This window comes from Thamnophis sirtalis, unplaced genomic scaffold (assembly GCF_051295495.1).
Source record: "Thamnophis sirtalis isolate CommonGarterSnake01/CBP01778 unplaced genomic scaffold, rThaSir2_p1.2 scaffold_9, whole genome shotgun sequence".
NCBI lineage: Eukaryota > Metazoa > Chordata > Lepidosauria > Squamata > Natricidae > Thamnophis > Thamnophis sirtalis.
Genome location: NW_028261389.1, coordinates 43,214,452 through 43,236,465, shown reverse-complemented (window position 1 = coordinate 43,236,465; position 22,014 = coordinate 43,214,452). Strand labels below are relative to the sequence as shown.

The 22,014-nt window shown below is 37.1% G+C and overlaps 1 protein-coding gene across 1 annotated transcript in view; it reads left to right on the top strand.

Annotated features, from left to right (window-relative positions):
- Positions 1-6,364: 6,364 nt before the first annotated feature.
- NAV3 (neuron navigator 3) overlaps positions 6,365-22,014 on the top strand; it is a 354,382-nt gene continuing 338,732 nt past the window's right edge. Inside the window, exon 1 of the mRNA XM_087723408.1 lies at positions 6,365-6,754. Within this exon, the coding sequence (XP_087579534.1) occupies positions 6,683-6,754 (72 nt within the window). The 5' untranslated portion in view covers positions 6,365-6,682. The remainder of the gene's footprint in view (positions 6,755-22,014) is intronic.

The window sequence follows — 22,014 nt, the reverse complement described above, 5'->3', positions numbered from 1 at the left end:
TCTCTTTCTCTTTTTATCTTTGTCTCTCTCTCTCTCTTCTCCCTCTCCCTCCATTCCTTCCTTCCTTTCTTGTGTGTATCTCTCCTTCCTTCCTTCCTTCCTTCCTTCCTTCCTTCTTTCTTTCTTTCTTTCTTTCTTTCTTTCTTTCTTTCTTTCTTTCTTTCTTTCTTTCTTTCTTTTTTTCTTTCTTTCTCTCTCTCCCCTCTCTCTCACACACACATCCCTTCCAATTATATTCGTAGATATATTCTATGAACTAAAACCGGTGGCTAATAAATGGCATTCTATGTCCTACAAGCCAATTCACACAGCTCCCAATTCAGCCTCTTACTACTCTGGGGGTTAACCGAATATGGTTAGTCATCCTGTTATCTCTTAGCCTTGGTTCCTGTCTTTTTAGCAGAGCAGCAGAGAGAGCTAATTTCAAATGGCTTTTTTTTCCTTTTGCCAAAGCCCGATTTCTCTGCCGCTCAGCGGGTGAACTGGTGGGTGCCCGAAGATGTTGGGCACGCATGGAAGGCACACACATCTCACACACACGCACGTGAGCGCGCACGCTCCCCAATGAAGGGGGGGAATCCATGCAGAGGGAGAAAAGATGCATGGATTCCACTCAATTGGAAACAAGGCGGTGTGTTGCCCTCTTCTCTTTGACAGCCACCTGGTTAAAAAGCCATCATCGCTTAAACATCTCTGCTTTGACAGCCACCTGGTTAAAAAGCCATCCCCGGTGGCAGCGGCGTTTTTCCCTGGGGGGGCTTCGCAGAATATTCCAAGACCAATGCCACCACATCTGCCCTCTTTGGGGACAGGTCCTCTTTGGCAGCTCCTCTTCAGAAGGACAAGTCACCCCTGGTCCCCCTCGCATTTCACATCTTCCCGCCCCCGTGGATGGGCTCCGGAGTAATTGCTGGCTGCACAGAGCCTTGCCAGCTCCCTGCCATCGGTCCTGCAGTTCGGGCCAGTGGCTTTGTTCCCACTCTCTCCCTGCCCAGTTCCTCTTTTTATGCTCTTCCTGAAAGGTAGCCGCTAGTGGCCCAAAAGATGGCTGTGGCCCCACACCGTGGAAAACATAGGCGCGGGCACACCCCACACAATTACAGCCACGGTGGAGACTCTCAGAGGGAAGCCTCTGCACAAGACTGAGCGAGTGAGAACAAGTTCCCGCCATTACGAAAGCTCCGGGATAAGGGAAGGAATCTTCACTGCGGGACAATAAAGCCCCATCGCCAGAGGCAGCAGGACCAAAGCCACTCTCCCAACTGGCCCTCCCTCCCTCTGAGAGTGAGGACCTAGCTGCCCTGCTTTTTAATCAGGCTGCTGTCACGTCCCACATGGCTTCTTCCAACAGCCGAAGAAGGAACAGGAGAAGAGTTCGGCTGTTGGAAAAGCCCCTCGTGGTTTCTTCAAATAGCCAAACTCCCTTCCTGTTCCTTCTTCGCCTGTTTGAAGAAACCATGTGGGGCATGTTCCCTTCTCTTTGACAGCCACCTCATTTCCAAATGGGGGTGGGGGGAAGGAATCCATGTTTTTCCTCCCTTGGCATGGATTCCCCTCCAATTGGAAACGAGGCGGCTGTCAAAGAGAAGGGAGCAAATGCCATGTAGGCTTCTCCCAATCCTTCACTCTGACAAAGGAAGTGGGTGGGTGGGGCAAGCCTAGTATGGACAGGCAGGGGGAGCCAGCGAGCGGAGACTGGATGGGCACGGGGAGCTAGCAAAGGGCAGGCCATGGGAGAGAGCATTCCGGTATGCGTCCTCTGGAAGAACAGGTACGGGAAGATACACTAAATTTCACGAATGGGTACGGGCATACCGGTGCATACCAGCTGAAACCCACCCCTGCTCTGGAGCCTGGGGAAGGCAAAAAACAGACCTACTGTACCCACCACAAGCTGGAAAACGGGCTGTTTGCAGCTTCTGGAGGGCCTCTGGTGGGCAGGGGAGGCCATTTTTGCCCTACCCAGGCTCCAAGAACACCTCTGGAGCCTGGGGAAGGCGAGAAACAGGCACACATGAAGTCAGGAAAAGTGCATGACAGCACACGTGCGGACACTTTTGGCACCTGAGGGAACAAAGGTTCACCATAACTGGTATATAAAATGGCTATATTTGAAGATCTTTCACAGACATTGAATTGCTGATGATCATATCAATGGTGTTGATAAATCTACTTTTATTTGTAGATCTACTTTTATATAATACTCATGTACACCTTCCCAGCTCAAGCTGTTTCATAAGAATTAAGGTACAAAATCCATCAGTCATGGTATTTCACTTTATCTGATTACACCCAACTGCTTTTATAATTTACATCAAGAATTCTAGATTGGTACTCTTCTTATGCATGTTGATACTGTTCTATATGAGTGCCATTTCGTCATTTCCTTTTGAGAACTAGTTCATGTTTGAAAAATGTCTCCTACTTTTATTGCGAGTTTTTTTCCAGAGGTTTCCATGCTGAGATTTTTCCAGAGGCTGAATAAATCAATATATTTTAGAGGAAATCTTTTTCACTTTTTAGCTTTCATCTTTGATGCATTTCCAATCACACCTCCATACAAATATGCAATCATGTGCATGAAAGCACAGATACATATATACATTCTATGGGGTTAGTTTGCAACAGTTTATTGAATAGACTACATACTTGTTAAATAGTCATTTCATAAGTAAAGTGCATCTGCATTTTGACATTTCTTTAGTTATTATGTCTATACCGACTGTGTTTCCCCGAAAATATGACAGGTCCTGAAACTAATGCCATGCCACATTTTTTGGGTAGGCAAAAATATAACCCCCCCCTGAAAATAAGCCCCTTGGACAATTCCCCCCCCACCAGGCAGAACACCATTTGCTGACCTAGCAGTATCCCATAGGTACCAAGCCGTGGGAACGAGGTGGGGGCAAAGGTGCTCACGTTGCTTGACACCTTCAGGATACCACTAGGTCAGTCAGCGGCTCTATGCCCAGCTGGAGAGGGGGATTGCCCGGCAGCTGCTCTCTTGCAAACTGGCTCCAAAGAGCCGGGCACAGCCTCAGGGTTGAAAGGCTGTGTTGCACTGTCGCAGCAGCAACACAGCAGCCATGAGGTGACCACGCTCATGAGCAGCTGCCCGGCAACCCTCCTTTCCAGCCGGGCACAGCACCAGTCACTGACCTAGGAGTATTGCCATGCCATGGGAGTGCTGTTCGCCGCACTCCAGCTCCCGTGGCTCAGCGCCTTTGGAATGCCCCTAGGTCACTGAATGGGGCTCTGCATGGCTGGAGAGGGGGGTTGCATAGCTTTTTCTGCGGCTTCCAAAGCATGGAGGTAGGATGCTGAGTCTTCCGGCAGTTGCCGTTCTGGGAGTATGCTCTATGGTTGTGGGCTGGCTGCCAGCACAGCGTACTCCCAAAGCATACAACCATAGAGCATACTCCAAGAGTAGCAACTGCCGGAAGACTCAGCATCCTACCTCTGTGCTTTGGAAGTCGCAGAAAAACCCATGTGGTGGGTGGCGGCAGCAGCAGAGATGTCCTGGCTCTGAAGGGAGAGTTAGGCAAGGGCATCGTGAGCCTGGGAGTTGCGCAAGCAGGGAACGGAAAAGCTGCTCACGTAACCCTACTCTCCAGCCATGGAGAGCCCCATTCACTGACCTAGGGGCATTCCGAAGGCGCCGAGCTGTGGGAGCCAGAGGGTGGTGAACAGGCACTCCCGTGGCTTGGCAATACCCCTAGGTCACTGAATGGTGCTGTGCCTGGCTGGAAAAGGGGGTTGCCGGGTGGCTGCTTGTGAGCATGGTCACCTCATGGCTGCTGTGTTGCTGCTGCAACAGCACAACACAGCTGTTCGACCCTGAGACTGTGCCCACTCACAAGAGAGCAGCCTCCCAGCAATCCAAAACAATAAGCCCTCCCCTGATAATAAGGCCCTCGCTATATTTTGTGGGTCAAAAGAAAATAAGACCCTGTCTTATTTTCGGGGAAACACGGTAAGTACTATATTTCAACATTTTTGCAACATTCATGACTTTCTTTTCATAATTTCTTTGGGGACACTTAAGTTTATAGTATTTGTTTCAATTTTACTCTTCAACATATCATTATAATTCCCATAGCCATGTCTAAATACTGCTTCTAGAATTCTTTCATTTGAGATTCATGCCAAATTTTTTCATTCCTTTTATTTTTAATTCCATCTACTCTGCTAGAGGCTATGTATTAGCCCTCTTCACCCACATATGAAACAAATTTTATATCCATTAAATCACTAAATTTTGGTGGTACTCTGTAACATTATCATTCTCTCTCTGTTCCAAGCACCTTCCAAATCTTATATTAGTAGATTCATTTGTCTTCTAATACATTTTCATATAAACTTTTCTCTTTCTGAAATCATTCTACTTTCACACTTCTTCTACTTCTTGTTATTCTGCTTCTCTCTATTTAGTAACAGTATACTGGCTTGCAAAGAAATAGCTAGATTAAAAACCTTAGCTTGCACAGAGTTACCTAAAAAGTTTGGTGTGATAAAAAAAATGTGCCAAATATGGCTACTATAATTGTTACAGTTAACAGTGAATACTTTATCTGGATATAATTAATATAATATATTGACCTAACACATACCTTTTCTTACCAACAAACTTTATGTGAACAAGTCAATTGATTACTACAATTGATTTATATTAATATAAAACTGTAAATAATGTTAGAGCAGAAGATTCTGCTCCAAGGAGTAGCTGTTATTTAGCTTCAGATCACAGCCATTTTTGTGGCTGTTTGATTTAAAGAATGCTACTTCATTTTAAATCTTACTATATGTTTTCTGCTTCAGACACAATCTAACTTGTGTATTAAATCTATAGGAAAATTGTGATGAATAACAGGAATAAAATACTGTTATTGACTAACTGTCTAGTGTACACCATAGATATATTTTCTTTCTCTTCTGCTCGGTGACCAATAAATTGAATGATAGAAGAGGTAAAAGGAAGGGCATACATGTCTGGCAGCCTTTCTCAGATTGAAATAAAATGATAAAAGAGCTGGCCTGGCCTTGCCTGGCATCTCAGTCTGTACAGGAAGCTGCTATTAACTTAAAAATGAGGCAGCAGGAAGAAGATACACAGGGTATTCATTAGAGCTTTTGACAGGCTCAGAATCAGAATCCAGGACAATTTGAGCAAGGGATGCAATTCAAATGATGCTCTCTGTGGAAATAACAGATTATAATATCAGCGATAAGTGGCCCTTGAGACAATCAAGACAGTTTCCAGAGTATTTTTTGTACAGAATGAATGCTAATAGTCTTCTCCTTTTAAAATGGCATCACTGCAGTGTCCTCTCCAAAAAATGTTCCTCCTAAAAACGATGATCCTGAAATGATCATGGGTGAAATGCTTAATTCTCTTTATTCTGTCATTTTGTTTGGAAGTGAATGAAATATTGCCTGGTTGTTGGGGTTTTTTTGTTGCTTAAATAGGATACTGGAATTATAAGAATATTTGCATTATTTTAAAAAAATGAAAGCTGTAATTTGGCTTGTTACATCTCACTAATATTGCAGTAAGATACACAATTGTAATCATAAAGTATTCAATTATAAAATAGTTCCAATTTACTGCAAAGCAATAGTCCAAAGAAAAATGATTAACGATCATGTTTAAGCATTATTTTGTTACTATACTTCTATAGAAGAAATGCCATATTTTGTTAATTTTATCCAATTAAAATGTATGAGAATAGCATTAAAACTAAGTTTTTAAATTGAATTGTTTTTCATTATTTTATGCAATTTAACAAATCAGATTTCTAATTCATACCCTACAATAATTCCCAGATGCATTGGCTGTTGTTACTTTTGTTACCTTTTTTATTATTTTTATTAAATTATTAATTTGATTGAAACTGTTCTGAAGCCTTTTTTTTTCTTTGTTTCAACTTGCTTTTGTTTATCAGAATTTAACTCATGATAAAAGTGCCATAAACTTTGCAGAGGGGCGGCCTGATGTATGAGGGAATGCTTAATATGCAATACAAATTTAACCTTCTCTACAAATTTCACATTCTGGTGGCTTTATATTTGACTGAGACAGTATTAGATTTACAAAGCAACACCTTGCCTTGTCTAATTTAAAAAAGATAAGCGTGTCTGGATCAGTTTAATACTTGGATGAGGACCCATTATTATCATGTCTTATGATAATTGCACTTACAAAAGAATTTTTCAAATTGAAATACATAATAAATGCAATATAATAACTATAATATACTATAATTATAATAACTATGCTATGCTATGCTATGCTCTTAAACTTAAACATGTAATATATAATCTATTAATTATAATTTATGTTTCTTTCTCAATAGGTTCACCAACAAAATTGTAACTTTCAAAAATGGAATTTTGTATAGGAAGAAACAGATAAATTGGAATTAAAGGTGTGAATATTCTCTTCTCTTCCCTTCTCTTTGGAGGTGTCTGCTTTTAAGGAAGATATGTTGTTTCAGAAGATCCAGAGAGAGAATCGTGAAATTTATTTCATTTATTCAGTCCATGGAATTGTAACTTACTTCTTCAAGGCAGCAAATTTCCACAAAGTTGTGTGATGGATATAGCAGTGAATCTCTGTGCCTGGAAACCTCACATTGTGGATTAGTCTGCTATCAATTCCATTTCAGGGACAGGATTGGATGTGATGGATTTATCTTCAGATATGAGTAGGCATGGAAGAAATCCATTCAGTCACAAGCTGGAAGATCAGAAGAAGGTAAGGCTATTTTTGATCGTATATTTTTCTTCTATTTCAATATTATTTTACAAAATTTATTATCATTTACAAGATATTCTGCAAATATGCTATTATGTACTATATGATTTTTACTCCACAGCAATTGTTTATAGAACTAATTTGATTACTACCTGACTTCCAAAGAATCTTGAAATTATTGAGCAAATATGATTGGCAAAACATTTACTCTTCTGCCATTTCTGACTCTGTGCCAAGTGTTTCTGTAATAATGACTATTATCAACTTTCAGGCTTAGCTTGTTTGAATGTTCAATAACTTTCTGGGAAAATAAATGCTTCCCCATGGCTTCTAATATTGATTTATGAAAAGAACATCACCATGTATTAATTAATATTATGTATAGAATGAGAAAATGTTGTTGAATATGCATGTTTTAGAAATTATAATTTATTTGGGATGAATATTAGAGTTATTTATTTAACACAGATTCTTTTAAATTTTTCCTATGAATGCATAAGCTGAATAAAAAAATATTTCCATTTCTTTTAAAGATTTCATTTGCAGATGAACAAGCTTGCCTATGCAAGGTTTAAAAGTTCATCTCTCTGAATAGATGGTTATTTCTATAATTCTTTCTGCACCGAGATGTCTGATGACAAATTTTAATTGGAACTGATTGAAATGCATGTTCAACCATGTAAATTAAATTAAATGAATTAATGAATAAATAAATAAATAAATCCTACAAATTTCTTGATCAGGAATCTTATTAAAGTTTCTAGTTGCAAGGAAAGTTTATACATGCACTTTGATACGTTGTGATACATTTGATGTATGATACGTTCTATATGTTCTTTGATACGTTCTATAGAAATACGATGTATTTCTATAGAACTTAACTTTCAATTAACATAAACAGTTGTGTACATAACAAAATATAAATGTTACATTTAAATTATCACACCTAGTACATTTTTAACTGTTAGATGTTCAAAATTGAATGTTTGCTAGAAAGTTTATCCAGAAAGTGGCTGCTTATTACGGTACTAGTGATTTGGGTTGAAGTCATGTATTCAAACTACTTACAGTATATCACATGGAGATCAGTGCATACTTAATCAGTCTATGTGTGAAATAGGCAGCTTCATTATGATTCATTCTCAACTTCTGTCTATCACCTACTCACTTAATTGCAATGATAAACTGAATGGACCAAACACAGATTTTTAGGATTACTTTGTCAATTCACTTTGGAACTCAATGTGATTGCTTTGAATGGTAACAGCTTTCTTTGGCAGAAATCTTTCCAAGCTGTTGGCTGACATTCTAATGGCAAAAACTGAATGTAGTTCCTTTTGCAATAGAAATCATTACTTTACCTCTGAATTTTAAAACAATGATAATTTCAAGATAATAAGTATGTATTGATATAAACAGAACATTTTCTTAATAATTTTCCTAAATTATATAAAACAAAAACTTCTGAGAAATTGTAGGTGACAGAATATTAAGCATATATGTTGTCCAGTTTAGCCCATTTATTATTAAACAGGGACTATAGGTTGATCCTATCCTTTTCCCCAACCTCAATGTTATATACTCCAGCAGGAATATGTAAATTGTAGAATTGTGGTTGCTTTTCAAAGATTTTTTAAAAGTTTATCTACAGTGTTTCACTATTTTGTTGGCATTGTTTTATTATTGCTTTGTGTTTCCAAGCATTAGATATATGAAAATTTGTTTTATTGTTTTATTGGATTGCTGAAGGCTTTCCATGAGATGGGCAATCATAATAAACAAAAATAATGTTTAAGAAAGATATTGTTCTACTGTTGGAATGTGATAGACTACCACCCATTTGTCTCCCTGTGTGTATTCCTATGGATTTTATGGATTTCAGTATTACTATACAGTTTAAATAATCTAGTTTGAATTTAAGTACAAGTTGATAAAACTGGAGTTATTTCTTTTACTGAGTAAGATACAACTGATGGTGTATCGTCCTTCCAGACAAGGTGTGTGTGTGTGTGTGTGTGTGTGTGTTTCTCCAGTGAGATTTATTTGATTTGCTAATATTGATTTGTTTGAAGATAATGCAATGTCCAAGGGGTTGTACAAACCATTTGAAGAAACACTTGGCCAAGGGCATTCCTTGCCTGGAAAAATGCAAGTAGCTACATCTTCTTGTAAGCTCGGAGGTCTTCCCAGGTTGTTATTATTTATCTATTTATCTACTGCCTTTCTTATGTTAAAAAAATAGTTCAAGGCAGCAAACATGCATAATATCCCTTCCTCTTCCTATTTTTCCCACAACAGCAATCCTGTGAGATATTGGGCTGAGAGAGAATGACTTGCCCAAGGTCAATTAGCTGGTTAAAGTGGGACTAGAATTCACAGTCTCCTGGTTTCTTTGCATCCATATGCATTAGCAAAGCACTTTGCTTTGTGAAGATAACCTGGGAAAGCTTTTGAAGCAACTGTCTTAAGCTATCTAGAGATGTAGTTGCCTCAGTGCTTCATATGATCACTTTGCATGGCCCTCTGAAATGTTTTGCAAAGCCTTAATATTAAGTCGTATTTCAGACTTCAGAGAATATTGCATCCTATGAACAGGTAAGGAAAGCTTCCTAGAGTTGTTAAGAAACTGCTACAATCACTGACAAACTAAAATAGATGTGCAAACAAATTTAGCTAATACAAGATTTTAGCTCTATATGTATTTTCTCTAAGCCTGTCTGACTACTGGAAGAAAAACAATGTGTTTTCCCCCACCCATTATGAGAACAAGAGAAGGCAGCTTTCAGAGAATATTTAAAGATATTAAAACTGTAAGATGCTGCAGAAATCATACAAAACATTTGCCTATTACAAAGACATATTTCAGAAAATATCTTCCAACTTGAGATGCTATATTGAATACAATTTTGACAAACACCTAGTCCATTTCACCATCAAGCACACATGAATCAGTGTTTTTATTGGATCCAGCAGTTTTTTTCAAAGAAATTTTTTTATTTTTGAATAAACACAGACAAAATACACACACACAAAAGCGCAAAACCATTTTCCATTACAAATTTTAGAAAGTGTGTCGATTGGTTACAAAAACTTCCGTTCATCCCGTCCACAGTCATCACCTACAATTCATATCAAATCATATATTTTAAATCAAATATATTTCTATATATCTTACTATCATCATACCTCAACCTTCATTTGACTATAATTGTTTTTACGTCCTTTTATATAAAATATTCCATATTTAAAGCATTCCATTAGCTCTTCCCAATATCATCCAGTAACATTACATCTTTATAACATATTCTAAATAAAAATGGATTATATTTAATAACAGAGTTTCTAAACCTTCTTTTGTAGTCACCATTTGCAATTTATATCAAATATCAAACCAATACATACATACATACATACATACATACATACATACATACATACATACATACGCATTGTTGTCATTATCAATCAATTATTTAACCATTATCACTTCATTTTATATATAATGCTCTAAATTTAACTAAATTTGACTTAATTTTTTATTATAAGCTTTCTTTACATCAACGTATCTTTCCAGTAATAGTGCAGTCTTACGTCTCTTGCCATTTGTGGCATTAGTATTCTGGTTATTTCTTTAGAAAATTTTGTATGGACTTCTCTTCGCAATTTATTGCTTATTGCATATCTTGTATAAGCTCAAAACCCTCCATCTGCTTCTTCAATCAGCTTATCTTTGGTTATTACTAGTGCTTCTGACAAAATTTCTCTCCTTAGTTCCATCAATTCCTCTCTTCTTCTTCTATACTTTAAAATGTGGGGTAGAGCTCCAGTCCATCTATCTCCCCTTTCCATATTTCACTTTTTCCATTTCCAACCATGCTCAGTTCATTGTCAGTATCAAAAATTTTTTTGCCTCTTTGTTTATTTTTTCCTTCAGTTTTTAGAACTCTGACCTCCACTTTCTTCATTTGATGAACATCCTCAATTTTTCCATCAAATTTTACTATGATCTATGTTCTCCAATCTCTTCTCAATTTTCTCTGTTACTTCTAATAAATTTTGAATTTCAAACATAATCTTTTGCAATGTTAAGGTTTCTTTTTCATGGTGTACCATTCTTCCAACTTGTAAACACTGCCACTGTGGCATTCAAAACTTTTTATTAAATTTAAAGCAAGTTCATTTATAAGCTTAAAAAACATGGCTTTGTTTTTACTCCACTCCAGCTGCCAATAAAGCTCCCGAAGAGTACCCGTATAAGCAACCCATGCTCTTCTAACTATTATTCTCTGTAAACAAGCTGAGGAACCTCAGAGAAGAGAAAAGATCAAAGAGAAAAAAGAAAAGATCAAAGAGAAAAAAGAAAAGACAATATTTCCAAGCCTTCCAAGCCCCCAGCCTCCAAGTGGCAGTATTACTTCCTTTCCCTCTGTTATTACAGCCCTCTTTGTATTCCTTTTATATCTTCTTTATATTCCAGGCTTAAATAAAACAAAATTCTTAAATGGAGCAAAAAAAACCCCATCCAATCAGCATTATAAAAATAAGAAAAAAGATTTAAATCCATAGGTATTAAAAAAAATATAAAAAGTTGTAGAAGAAAAACTAATCCGTCAATTAAAGAATAGGAAACATTTGCAAAAGTTCCATCCGTAAAAGAAAATTTATAAAAAGGATAACACATTGTCTAATGTAGCTTAATTTCGCCGCTTGTTCTCTTCTGTTTTCAAATTTAATTTAGCTTTAATTTTTTGGGGGTAGTCTCTTTTATAATAATAAGATTTCCTCACCAGATGGACACACTTTCTATTTCCGTTTTCCTCCCATTCCAGAGCTGTCCCAGGAAAAGGAGATTTTCCTAGATCAATCAGGGACATTGCGGTGTCCCTGAGATCAGCAGGACGTGCTCTTCCCTGTCACTGTCTCTTTGGGATGGTTTAGATCCAAAAGGACCATCCAGGGGCAAAAGTATCGACTGCGATCTTGGAGCTGCAAGATTGCACGTTGTGTCATTGTTCCTCCCAGCAATGTTTTTATCTTCAAGACAAAAATACCTTTATTCTGCCTCTCTCTCTCCTCCCTCCCCCTCTCTTTTTCTAATAAGAACATAAATTAATTAAATGCACTGTTCAGAAATTCACTTTCCACATTGCATCTTCATTGTTTGCTAAATAAATAGTTCCTTTGCTATAACAACAATATATTATGTCTCAAGTAAATGAAGTGGCAAAACAAAGCATAGCTATAGCAATAGTATTTAGATTTATATGCCACTCCATAGTGTTTTACAGCTGTGTCTGAGCAGTTTACAATATCAGCATGTTGCCCCCAACAATCTGGGTCCTCATGAGTGAAGGTCTGGATTTCTTTGAGATTTTAAAGGATGAAAACCCAGATTCCATTTGTGTATTAAATAATGGTGTTGGTAGTTTCAGTCTTTTAATAATCTAATCTGTTTAAAAACTTTTAGCTAATGCAGTCAGAGTTGAAATTATATAACACTCACCACACCTGAGTCCTGTTTGATGATTATTCTTTACCAGTATTGATCATGATGGTGAATACAGAGTGAATGAAGTTATCTTGTTTTAATAATAACAATAATACTTTAAACATTAAAATAAATAATAATTTAGTAATACCTCAGTTATTACATTGTAATCTATTTGTATTCCTATTGTACGGTCAGCAAATATATAGATATATATTTCTAAATTTGGAACTATCCAGTTAATGCAGGATTAATTTATGTGGTATGAGAACTGTTGATACAATTTTCCAGGTAATTGCATCTTTAAAAGTCATGCTAATCTTGGAATGACAAAACATGTCAAAGATTATTTCAATTGTACTCAAGTCAAGTACAAGATAATTCCAGTTTACTTTTCCTGAAAAGCCCACATTCTTTACTTGAACTCTTGTTGAACTGTGGAATGGTTATGGAATATTTCTACCCTTATGTATCATCATCTCTTCCCTTCAGTTCTGAACTTTCAGGACAGTTGCAGCAAGTTATGAAAAACTGGTAGCAGCTGCACATGCTACTGCATCACAGTTAATATTTGGATAATCTGCAGGCTTTTCAAAAACTTAACCACTGCCATATTAGAAGGCATGATTTTGTTTGTTGGTCATCAACATACATACATACATACATACATACATACATACATACATACATACGAGGGGTGGGTTCCTGCCAGTTCTAACCTCTTCTATAGAAGAGGTTCCACAATTCTACAGTGCCGTTTAGAACTGGTTCCAGCTCCCTCCCCCCCGCCCATCCACACATCATCAAGGTGAAGAGCGAGAGGAGGAATTCTGGGAGTTGAAGTCCACAAGTCTTAAAGCTGTCAAGTTTGAACACCCCTGGGTTTTTTCCCCCTAAAGGGTTAGAGGTGCAAGGGTCTTGTAACTTGACAGCTTTAAGATTTGCATGCTTCAAATGCCAGAGTTTCTGAGCCAACATTTTGGTTGCTAAGCAAGAGCATTGTTAAATGAGTTTCACCACATTTTACAAGTTGGCCATGTCCACCCAGTCACATGGCTGGCAAGCCACTCCCACCCGGACACATCGCCAGTAAGCCACTCCCACAAAGCAGGCCCCATCTACAGAAGAGGTTCTAAAACTTTTTGAAACCCACCATTGATACATACATACATACATACATACATACATACATACATACATACATACATACATACTGTCATGGCTTGTTTCGCAAACCCTGCTCATAGCCAGACAAGAAGCAATGGGGGAGGGAATGCAAGGGAGGGGATGATGGAATGCAAACACAAAGACACACACACACACAGAGTACACATACATACATACATAGGTCTTGCATTATACATATGTGAAACAATAATATATTGTAGTCCTTCTCTAGCTTCTGTTTTGTCTCCATAAGACTTGTGGTTTGATTTTCCAACATTTTTCCTGCTTTCTGAGCTGAAAAGGGAGCCTTTCATTTAACTGATTGAATTCATGCTCCGCAAGAGCAGGACTCCTGAGCTTTAAATCAGGGCAAGAGAGTGATGGTGTTTGACTTTCCAGACACATAGAAGAAAAGAACAGAGAGTACAGAGAATGGAATTGATGTGAAAAGAAACATAAAACCCAAGAGTTCTCCAGCAAAGATATTAGTTATATGATCAACAACTAACGACTGCTTCATTTTAAGCCCAATGAACCATGGGGCAAAAGGTCTATTGAAATGTTGGAGACACTAGCTATGGAATTAGACTATCATGTACATAAAGGAAACTGCAGTCTCACACTGTCAGTAAGTAATTGCTTGAGATAGTTTCAGTCCAGATATAGTAAAGTTTTTTTTTAGCCTAGCTGTTCATGTTGAGGGTGTTTGGCAGACTTCTGATGAGTTGAAGGTCTGCAAAGAGAGAGGGTGGAGATTTACTGTTCAGGAAGCATGAGATTGGGGTGGGGGTGGGTGGGATTGCTAGCCTCTCTCCAAAGCCCCTTATAAGAAATCTTTGTGTGTTTGAAGGGAAGAGAATAATTCCTATTCAATAGAATAATTCATATTCACTCATATTCAGTGAATTTCTATTCTGATTATTCTATTCCATTCTGTCTGGAAGAGAATAATTTCCATTCATTGAATTATTCATTAGAATAATTTGTATTCCAATGCATAGTATGCTAATCTGTAAAATTATGAAAAGACATAAAATTGAACCTGGCAATAAATTTACTTTTTTGTATAAATTGTATACAAAAAAAAATTGTATGCAATATACAAAGTAATTGGTATTCAAATTATTCAGAAATATCCCATCATCATAGGTGATGGCAAAAAGAATATCCTTAATATCCTCTCACAGCTGAATATTTACTTGAATGTACATTCAATGGAAGACAAGAGCTTCTTATTATTCCATTGGAAACCAGTGGATCAAACAGCATCCTGGTAAGTTGGGGCCTCACTGCAGCACAAACTTAAAATTTTGGAAATCTATTGAAGGAAATCTGAATACCCTAAATTTAGTTTATTCCAAATGATGATTATGCTTTTGGTTTAGTTTACCTCACAGTTGAGAATGCTGAGGATATGATGTTCTTTTTTATAATTTATTTGCAAGTTATAAAGTGCAATTGTAATTATTTAGATTTAAAATTTATATATTTCCTGATAAAATAAACTAACAAAAATTGTTTCTTTTTTCATAGTAAAGGGCATATATGATCCAAAATGGTCCTGAAAGATACTGCCTTTCAGCAGAACTCTCATTAGAATTAAAAAGCTGTAAGCTGTTTTCCCAGGGGATCATACAGTACTGAAGCTTTTTTCACAAAATATGTAGCATCCCTCATGGTTATATTTGCCCAACATCACAGATAATATTGCTTTACACTTTGATAGTCAACTTGCTTTGAAGTTTGCAACCAAGGAATGTATTGGTTAAATTTTACTTCATAAATACTATCTATGTGGCTTCAGATTTTTACATGCTAAAATATAGATGGTTTTGATATAACAGTGGTATTCTGTGTCAGAAGCATATAGTAAAATTGAATATAGATCACATCATTTGATTCTGGAAATTTTTAAAATACTTTTAAAATATATAATCTTTTAAAATTTGCAAGGATTTTCTTCTTCTGAGTCTTAATTTAAGAACAAAAACATATATGTTTATGGAATATAGACATTTTCTATGCTATATAAAAGTGTTGGAAAAACATGGCATAGTAAATAGGAGAGAGAATAAGTTGTTTGTAACCTACATGAAACTGTTTTTCAGAAGATTCAAATCAGGGCCTTCTCTAAATATTATAAAAACGGAGAGCCCCCAAACCAGCTGGTCCCCTCTGTTGAACATGTGATAACCCTCATTCCCATTCATCTGGATGTAAATGCATATCTTTGTAGAAAGAAATGCTCTGTATGAGCATGAACATCCTTCACTATTGAGTCACACCCTGGTGACCTTGTAGAGAGTTTTATAGACCTTGCTCATCTCTTAGTCTTTGAGTGCTGATTGGAACCTCTTCTTGCTTGTATGATATCCGCTTGTGAATTACCACATTTGTGATTTTGTTTACTACTATGTTTTCTAGTTGGACTGTATACTTGTGGTACTTTTATGCTGTGAAGCATCCATAGTTTATAGGAGCCAGGGGACATATATAATAATATCATGATATTTTCTCTTTCTCTACAATAGCAAAAGTAAACATTTTGTCTATTTTCATGTTTATATTAAAATCTATTTATCTATTTTTCAGCAACAAATTAAACTTGAATCATACAGCATGATTTGCATGATTTTACTTTCTATTGATTAACAGTGAAGCCTGAAATTTGACAGATTTTATTAAGTCCTTTTAAAGTTTGGCAGGTATCCGGCTAGAACTGAGGGACTGAGTTTTGGGCTTGCCTTAGATATGAAGCTAGCCAGTCACTATTGTCAGCCCTGGGAAGCAGGCCATGGCAAATTACAGTACTTCTGAAAAACTATGCCAAGAAAACTGCAGGGACTAATTCAGGAAGTCATAGGGAGTAAACAATGATTTGAAGGCATGAAAACAAAAAACAACTCTCCCACATGTATAGTTATTTGGTTCACCATAGTAATAATTTCTTTCCAAAAAGGAGCAATTAGTAAACTAAAGTAGGTATATTAATATTCCTTTGAATTTATTACATCTGTGGCATAAGAAGAACAATCAACCACTTCTACACATCTGTTGAGATGTATATGAGGCTGCCTGAGAAAAGATAATATATACATAATAACAGAGAGAGTGAAGCTTTTTATGTGTGTTAAGACATTTCTTATTTTTGTTATTCTCTGAAAAAAAGCCTATAATAATGATATTGGCAAAAAGACCCTATGACCCTTTGTTTTTTGGACGTCAGCATCATTCTACAGGTAGTCCTTGATTTATGACCACAATTGAGCTCAAAATTTCTGTTGTTAAATGAGAAGTTTGTTAAGGGGGTTTTGCCCCATTTTATGACTTTTTGTCAGGGTTCCAAGTAACACCCCTCCAATGAAAGAGGACTCCAAAGCTATCAATTCCTCAAAGTTCCATTTTATTAGAGATGTCATATTGGCACATCTGGAAAAACCCGAATTTGAGAGTTTTCTTTCCTCAGTTGTCACTGCCGTTGATAAGTTAGTAACTTGGTTGTTAAGTGAATCTGGCTTTGCTTTTCAGAAGGTCACAAAAAGTGATCACATAACCTTAGGACAAAGGAATGGTCATAAATATGAATCAGTTGCCAAGCATCCAAATTTTGATCATGTGAACGTGAGGATGCAGCAAAGGTTGTAGCTGTGAAAAATGGTCACATCATTTGTTCAGTGCCATTGTAACTTTAAACGGTCACTAAAGGAACTGTTGCAGGTCAAGGACTACCTGTACAACTGTCTTAAGTATAAAAAATAATTATTGCAGTTTTATGAAATCAGGTGTGTTTATTAGAAGCTCCGATAACCTCAAAATGGTGCAGGCACGTAATTTGATTCATTTGCATGATAATTTTATAATAATTGGTGCTCTTTTTGAGTATGCCCATATGTGAGATCATTGAACTTATGAGATATTTGTGATCTCGCAAGTTCTAGTGACACAGCACAAAAACTCTGTGAACTCTCTTGCTAAATTTCAGTAATGTGGCATGAGAACCAGGAGTGGTATTCACTTACCTTCCCTACCGCTTCGCAAATGTGAGCATGCACATGTGCTCAGCCTTCCGTGTATGCACTATGACCAAAAAAAGTACCAAAATGGGATGGCATAGAACCGGCTGGTTGAGCGTGCCCACTGGTGATTTCCACTACCAGTTCAGGTGAACAGGTCCGAACTGGCAGAATATCACCTCTGATGAGAACCTTAGGAAAGCTTGGCAATCTTGTGAGATTTTGGCCATTTAAAAATGTTTTTGAGGTTGTTCTTATTTTGCCAATTCTTTGCACGTAATTATATATCCCATTCTCCTCATATGTAATACAAACAATGGGATCTTATTCAGAATGCAGTGAATGAGGAGGGAGGCTTACTTGCTAACTCCTTAACACAAATTGGATCCTTCTCATGCAGTTCAATTAGATTAACAAAATCTCCATTTTGTCTGAGCATTGTAGCCATATGGGAAACTGAGAGATTTGGTCTGGGAAGGGCAGAGATAAGTCTCTTTTCATCCTGCTGTGTTTCAAAGGAAAACTAAGTAAGTAGCAGCATGCTTGGAATTAAGAGAACATCTAGTTTTGCCTCAACTTTGTCCCATTTTCCAAAGAGTTTTATAGGGACATAAAGGCTAATTAAAGTGAGGCTTTGAAAATTACATCGGGCTTGCTGACCCTTTCTTTTCTTAAAAGATAATCAAAATACTTTCCGCTAATTTTAATTTTGGAAATGTATCCAGAGGAACACTTCAATACTTTGGAATTATTATGCTAGCACAGAGAGCAATGAAAATAGTACTATAGTTTCTTTAATTTTTCAGGTTTGTATTAATTAATTTTCTTCTCCTGATTGGAATCTTATGTAATATATCCCTCAGGCTGAATTGTACATTAGTACTTTTCTACAATTACTTGCACATGATGAAATACTTGACTTTCCCTCCATCCTTTCACATGGTCATCTGTACATTTAATTTCCCATCTAGGAATGGAAGTTCTGATTAAGAAAGCAAAATGAGCTTTCTGTTTCATGTAGCTGCACTCCAAGGCAAGGTTTGCAGTTCTGTCATCAACTCCAGCAAATGCAGCAAATACCCAATCATTGACTAGCTTAATATTGCCTTCTGGACTGTATCTTGTACATCCTGAATGTCAAACATTCTTGGAAAGATGCAGAGAACTATTCTGAATAAAGGGGATCAATTTCAGGACAACTAAACTTATTCTTTCTACTTCAAGAAAGCTTCCACTGGATACAGCTGCTGGCTTCTACATTGGATTCAATTTACATGCTGTCTTATTGTCCAATAGGTAATGAAACACAGTTTTTGTGAATTCATATATTTTATTGAATGATGGAATATAATGTATGTACCTCAGTAATATTGATGGAAAGCAGCTACTTTTGAACTGGATTGCTAAGAGAGAGAGAGAGAGAGAGAGAGAGAGAGAGAGAGAGAGAGAGAGAGAGAGAAACAGAAAGAGAGAGAGAGAGAGAGAGAGAGAGAGAGAGAGAGAGAGAGAGAGAGAGAGAGAGAGAGAGAGAGAGAGAGAGAGAGAAGCTTCATCATTTCCCTCTATCTAGTAATTTCTGCTTCAAGCCAGTCTTGTTATTAATAATAAGGAAGCAGCGATCTGTTTCCTGTCATCCAGCTGATTAGACAAAACCATGAAACAGGTGACACTTCCAAGGCTTTCTGGCAGGAGAGACAAACATTTGTGAAGCCAGTGCAGATTGTGGACATGCATTTTACTATGAACTGTTTGGCTTGTAATGTACAGCTGTAGCTAGAATTCAGTATCCCCTTTTTTCAAGAGACTTGAGGAGGTAGCATGTCCAAATGCTCTCAAAGGACCCCTGAGGATCTGCACTCAGTTCAGTCTGAGTTCAGAACAGATTGAAGATAGATTCACCCTTGTTCCCTCTCAGAGACAACCTTTGTCAGAAAACAAAGTTGAAGAGCATTTTTCCTGCTTTTTCCCGTTAATCTTTCATTCGCTTTGACATTTTGGACATTGGATTCTTTGGAACTGGTGGAATTAGAGGCTGATCTCGCAATGGTTAGTCTCCTGATATGCAATTATCTTAGAGAAAGGTACTGTGGCACATGATTCAGCTCCCTGGCACACATTTTGCTCTAATGCCTATAAATAACTGTTCAGTGGAATCATTAGGATGCTTGATAAGATTAATTATTTTTATGCTTATTATTTATATCACTTTTCTTTGTTACAGTTGAATTGGGTGTGACCTTGCATAACTAAGACTTGGACTTGGAGGTAGTGATTTGGGCAAATCAATTGAGGCTGATTTTAAAAAAAATCTTTAGGATTTAAGATTCAGGGGGTGGTGGAGGAACAGTTTCAAAGTCTGAAATGTGGGTAATTGATTGAACTGGTTTGCATTTGCTAGTTAGCTGAGATTGTTTGCAAGGGTTTTTTGTCATTAAGTTCAAGGGCAATGGATACCTATTATCAATACTGGCACTATTTGGCTGGAAAAAACAGTATGAGATTTGTTGGACACAGGTTTCTGATGTGGCAATCCTTGTGTTGATAATCACAAAATTGTCTTATTGTAATTACTGTATGCAGCATTGCTCTTGAAAATAGTTCAGAAGATGCAACTAGCACAGGGAGAAGTTGCTAGGTTTATCCTTGTTGTGTAGGTACTGTATCCCTGTGTTGAATGCCCTGTATTGGCTGACAATTAACTATGATTGGTTTATAAAGCTCTAGCAATTTAGTTCCATTCTTTCTGAAAAACTCCCCCCCCCCAGGGGTTAAAGCAGTAAATGCAAAGGACAACTTAATTAGTCAGAATTATCTGACATTTTTATCTTGCAGGCTTCATTTATACAGTCTTTCCACCAATAATTAGATGTATCTTAATGAAATTTTAACCTGGGGCTTTCATATGTTTTTGATAGTAGAAGTACTGTTTATATGGTTTACTCTGGTTCAAAGGGCCATTGATTTTTAAGGTTTAATCTATATTGAACAAAGTTGGAAGTTACTTCTTTCTATAGCCCTCCCCCATTTTTGTTTATACTCCCCAATTCTTGCTTTTCCCTATCCCTTCTTTTTTTCTATTTAAGTCTTTTTTTTCCTTTGCTTTACTGTATGTCATACTGTTTTAGAAATTTAATTCAATTTTGAAAAAAACCCAATTAGTATCTTTTTCCTTGGGTATTCAGCTGATTCTCTTGCATGTCTACTGCTGCTGATAATTGTTGCATGTACTTTTCATAACTCATTGTGTATTTTTTCTACTATGTTGATTACTTTTATTATAAATCATTTTGCAAGTATGGTTTGTCAAGTTATATGCCACTGTTCAGTTATAAAAAGTTAATTATTTGAAACTAGTGTAATTTTACATGTGTTTGACAGTCTACTTAGTATCTTTACTAGGAAATTGACTTATTTTCAATTAATTCATGTTTATTCTGAATTCACATGAAATTGTTGCTATTTTGTCCTTGCATCCATGTTTATAACATCCATTTATGCTTGATCTTTTTCGGACAGGCCAATGAAGTTACAGTTATGTAAGCTAACCAAAATGATTGAAAGGAAAAATCAAACCTTTTTTTAAATTAAAAAAAAATACATGTAGAATTTGCTGTCATGGTTACAAATGCCTTATTATAGACCACTCTCCTTTTAAAGCTGTTATATAAGTAAGTATAAGTATAATCTTTATTGTCATTGTACTTAAATACAACGAAATTGGTTTTAACCTCACTAGTGCAAAATTATAACAGAAATGAAAAAAGGAAGAAAAAGAAAAAAAACTAGTGTGTGCATGGAATGATTGGGGTTGTATTTAAAAGCCTCACAGCCCAAGGATGGAAACTATCTTTAAACCTGTTTGTTCGGCTGGCTATACTTTGATGCCTTTTTCCTGATGATAGAAGTGCAAAAAGACACTGACCAGGGTGTGAATCATCTCTGAGTATCTTCCTTACTCTGCTAAAGCAGCGAGATCTGCCGATGTAATCCAGTGGTGTCAGAGGACAACCAATGGTTTCTTGTGATGAATTGATCATTCTCTTTAGTGCCTTCCTGTCCGCAGCTGTTAAATCAGCATACCATAGTGTAATACAATATGTGGGGACACTTTCTATGGTGGACCGATAGAAAGAGGTCATCAGCCATTGTTCCACCTGATTTTTTCGCAGGACTCTAAGGAAATGAAGTCTCTGTTGGGCCTTTCCAATCACCAGAGACGTGTTGTTTTTCCAGGTGAGATCTTGACTAATAAGCACTCCCAAGAATTTAAAAGAGGCAACCCTCTCCACACAGCCCCCCTTGATATATAGTGGGGAAGGTTCCTCTCTGTGCTTCCGGAAATCTAACCATCTCCTTTGTCTTACTAGTATTTAGATGTAAGTTGTTTCTTGAGCACCATGCAGATACCTTCTGGACTTCTTCCCTGTATGCTGATTCGTCCCCTCCAGTTATGAGACCCAGCACTGTTGTGTCATCTGCAAAGTTTATTATGATGTTGGAGGATCAGAGGATATGCAGTCATATGTATACAGCGAGTACAGATAGGGGCTGAGCACACAGCCCTGAGGGGAGCCTGTGCTGAGCTTTAGCGT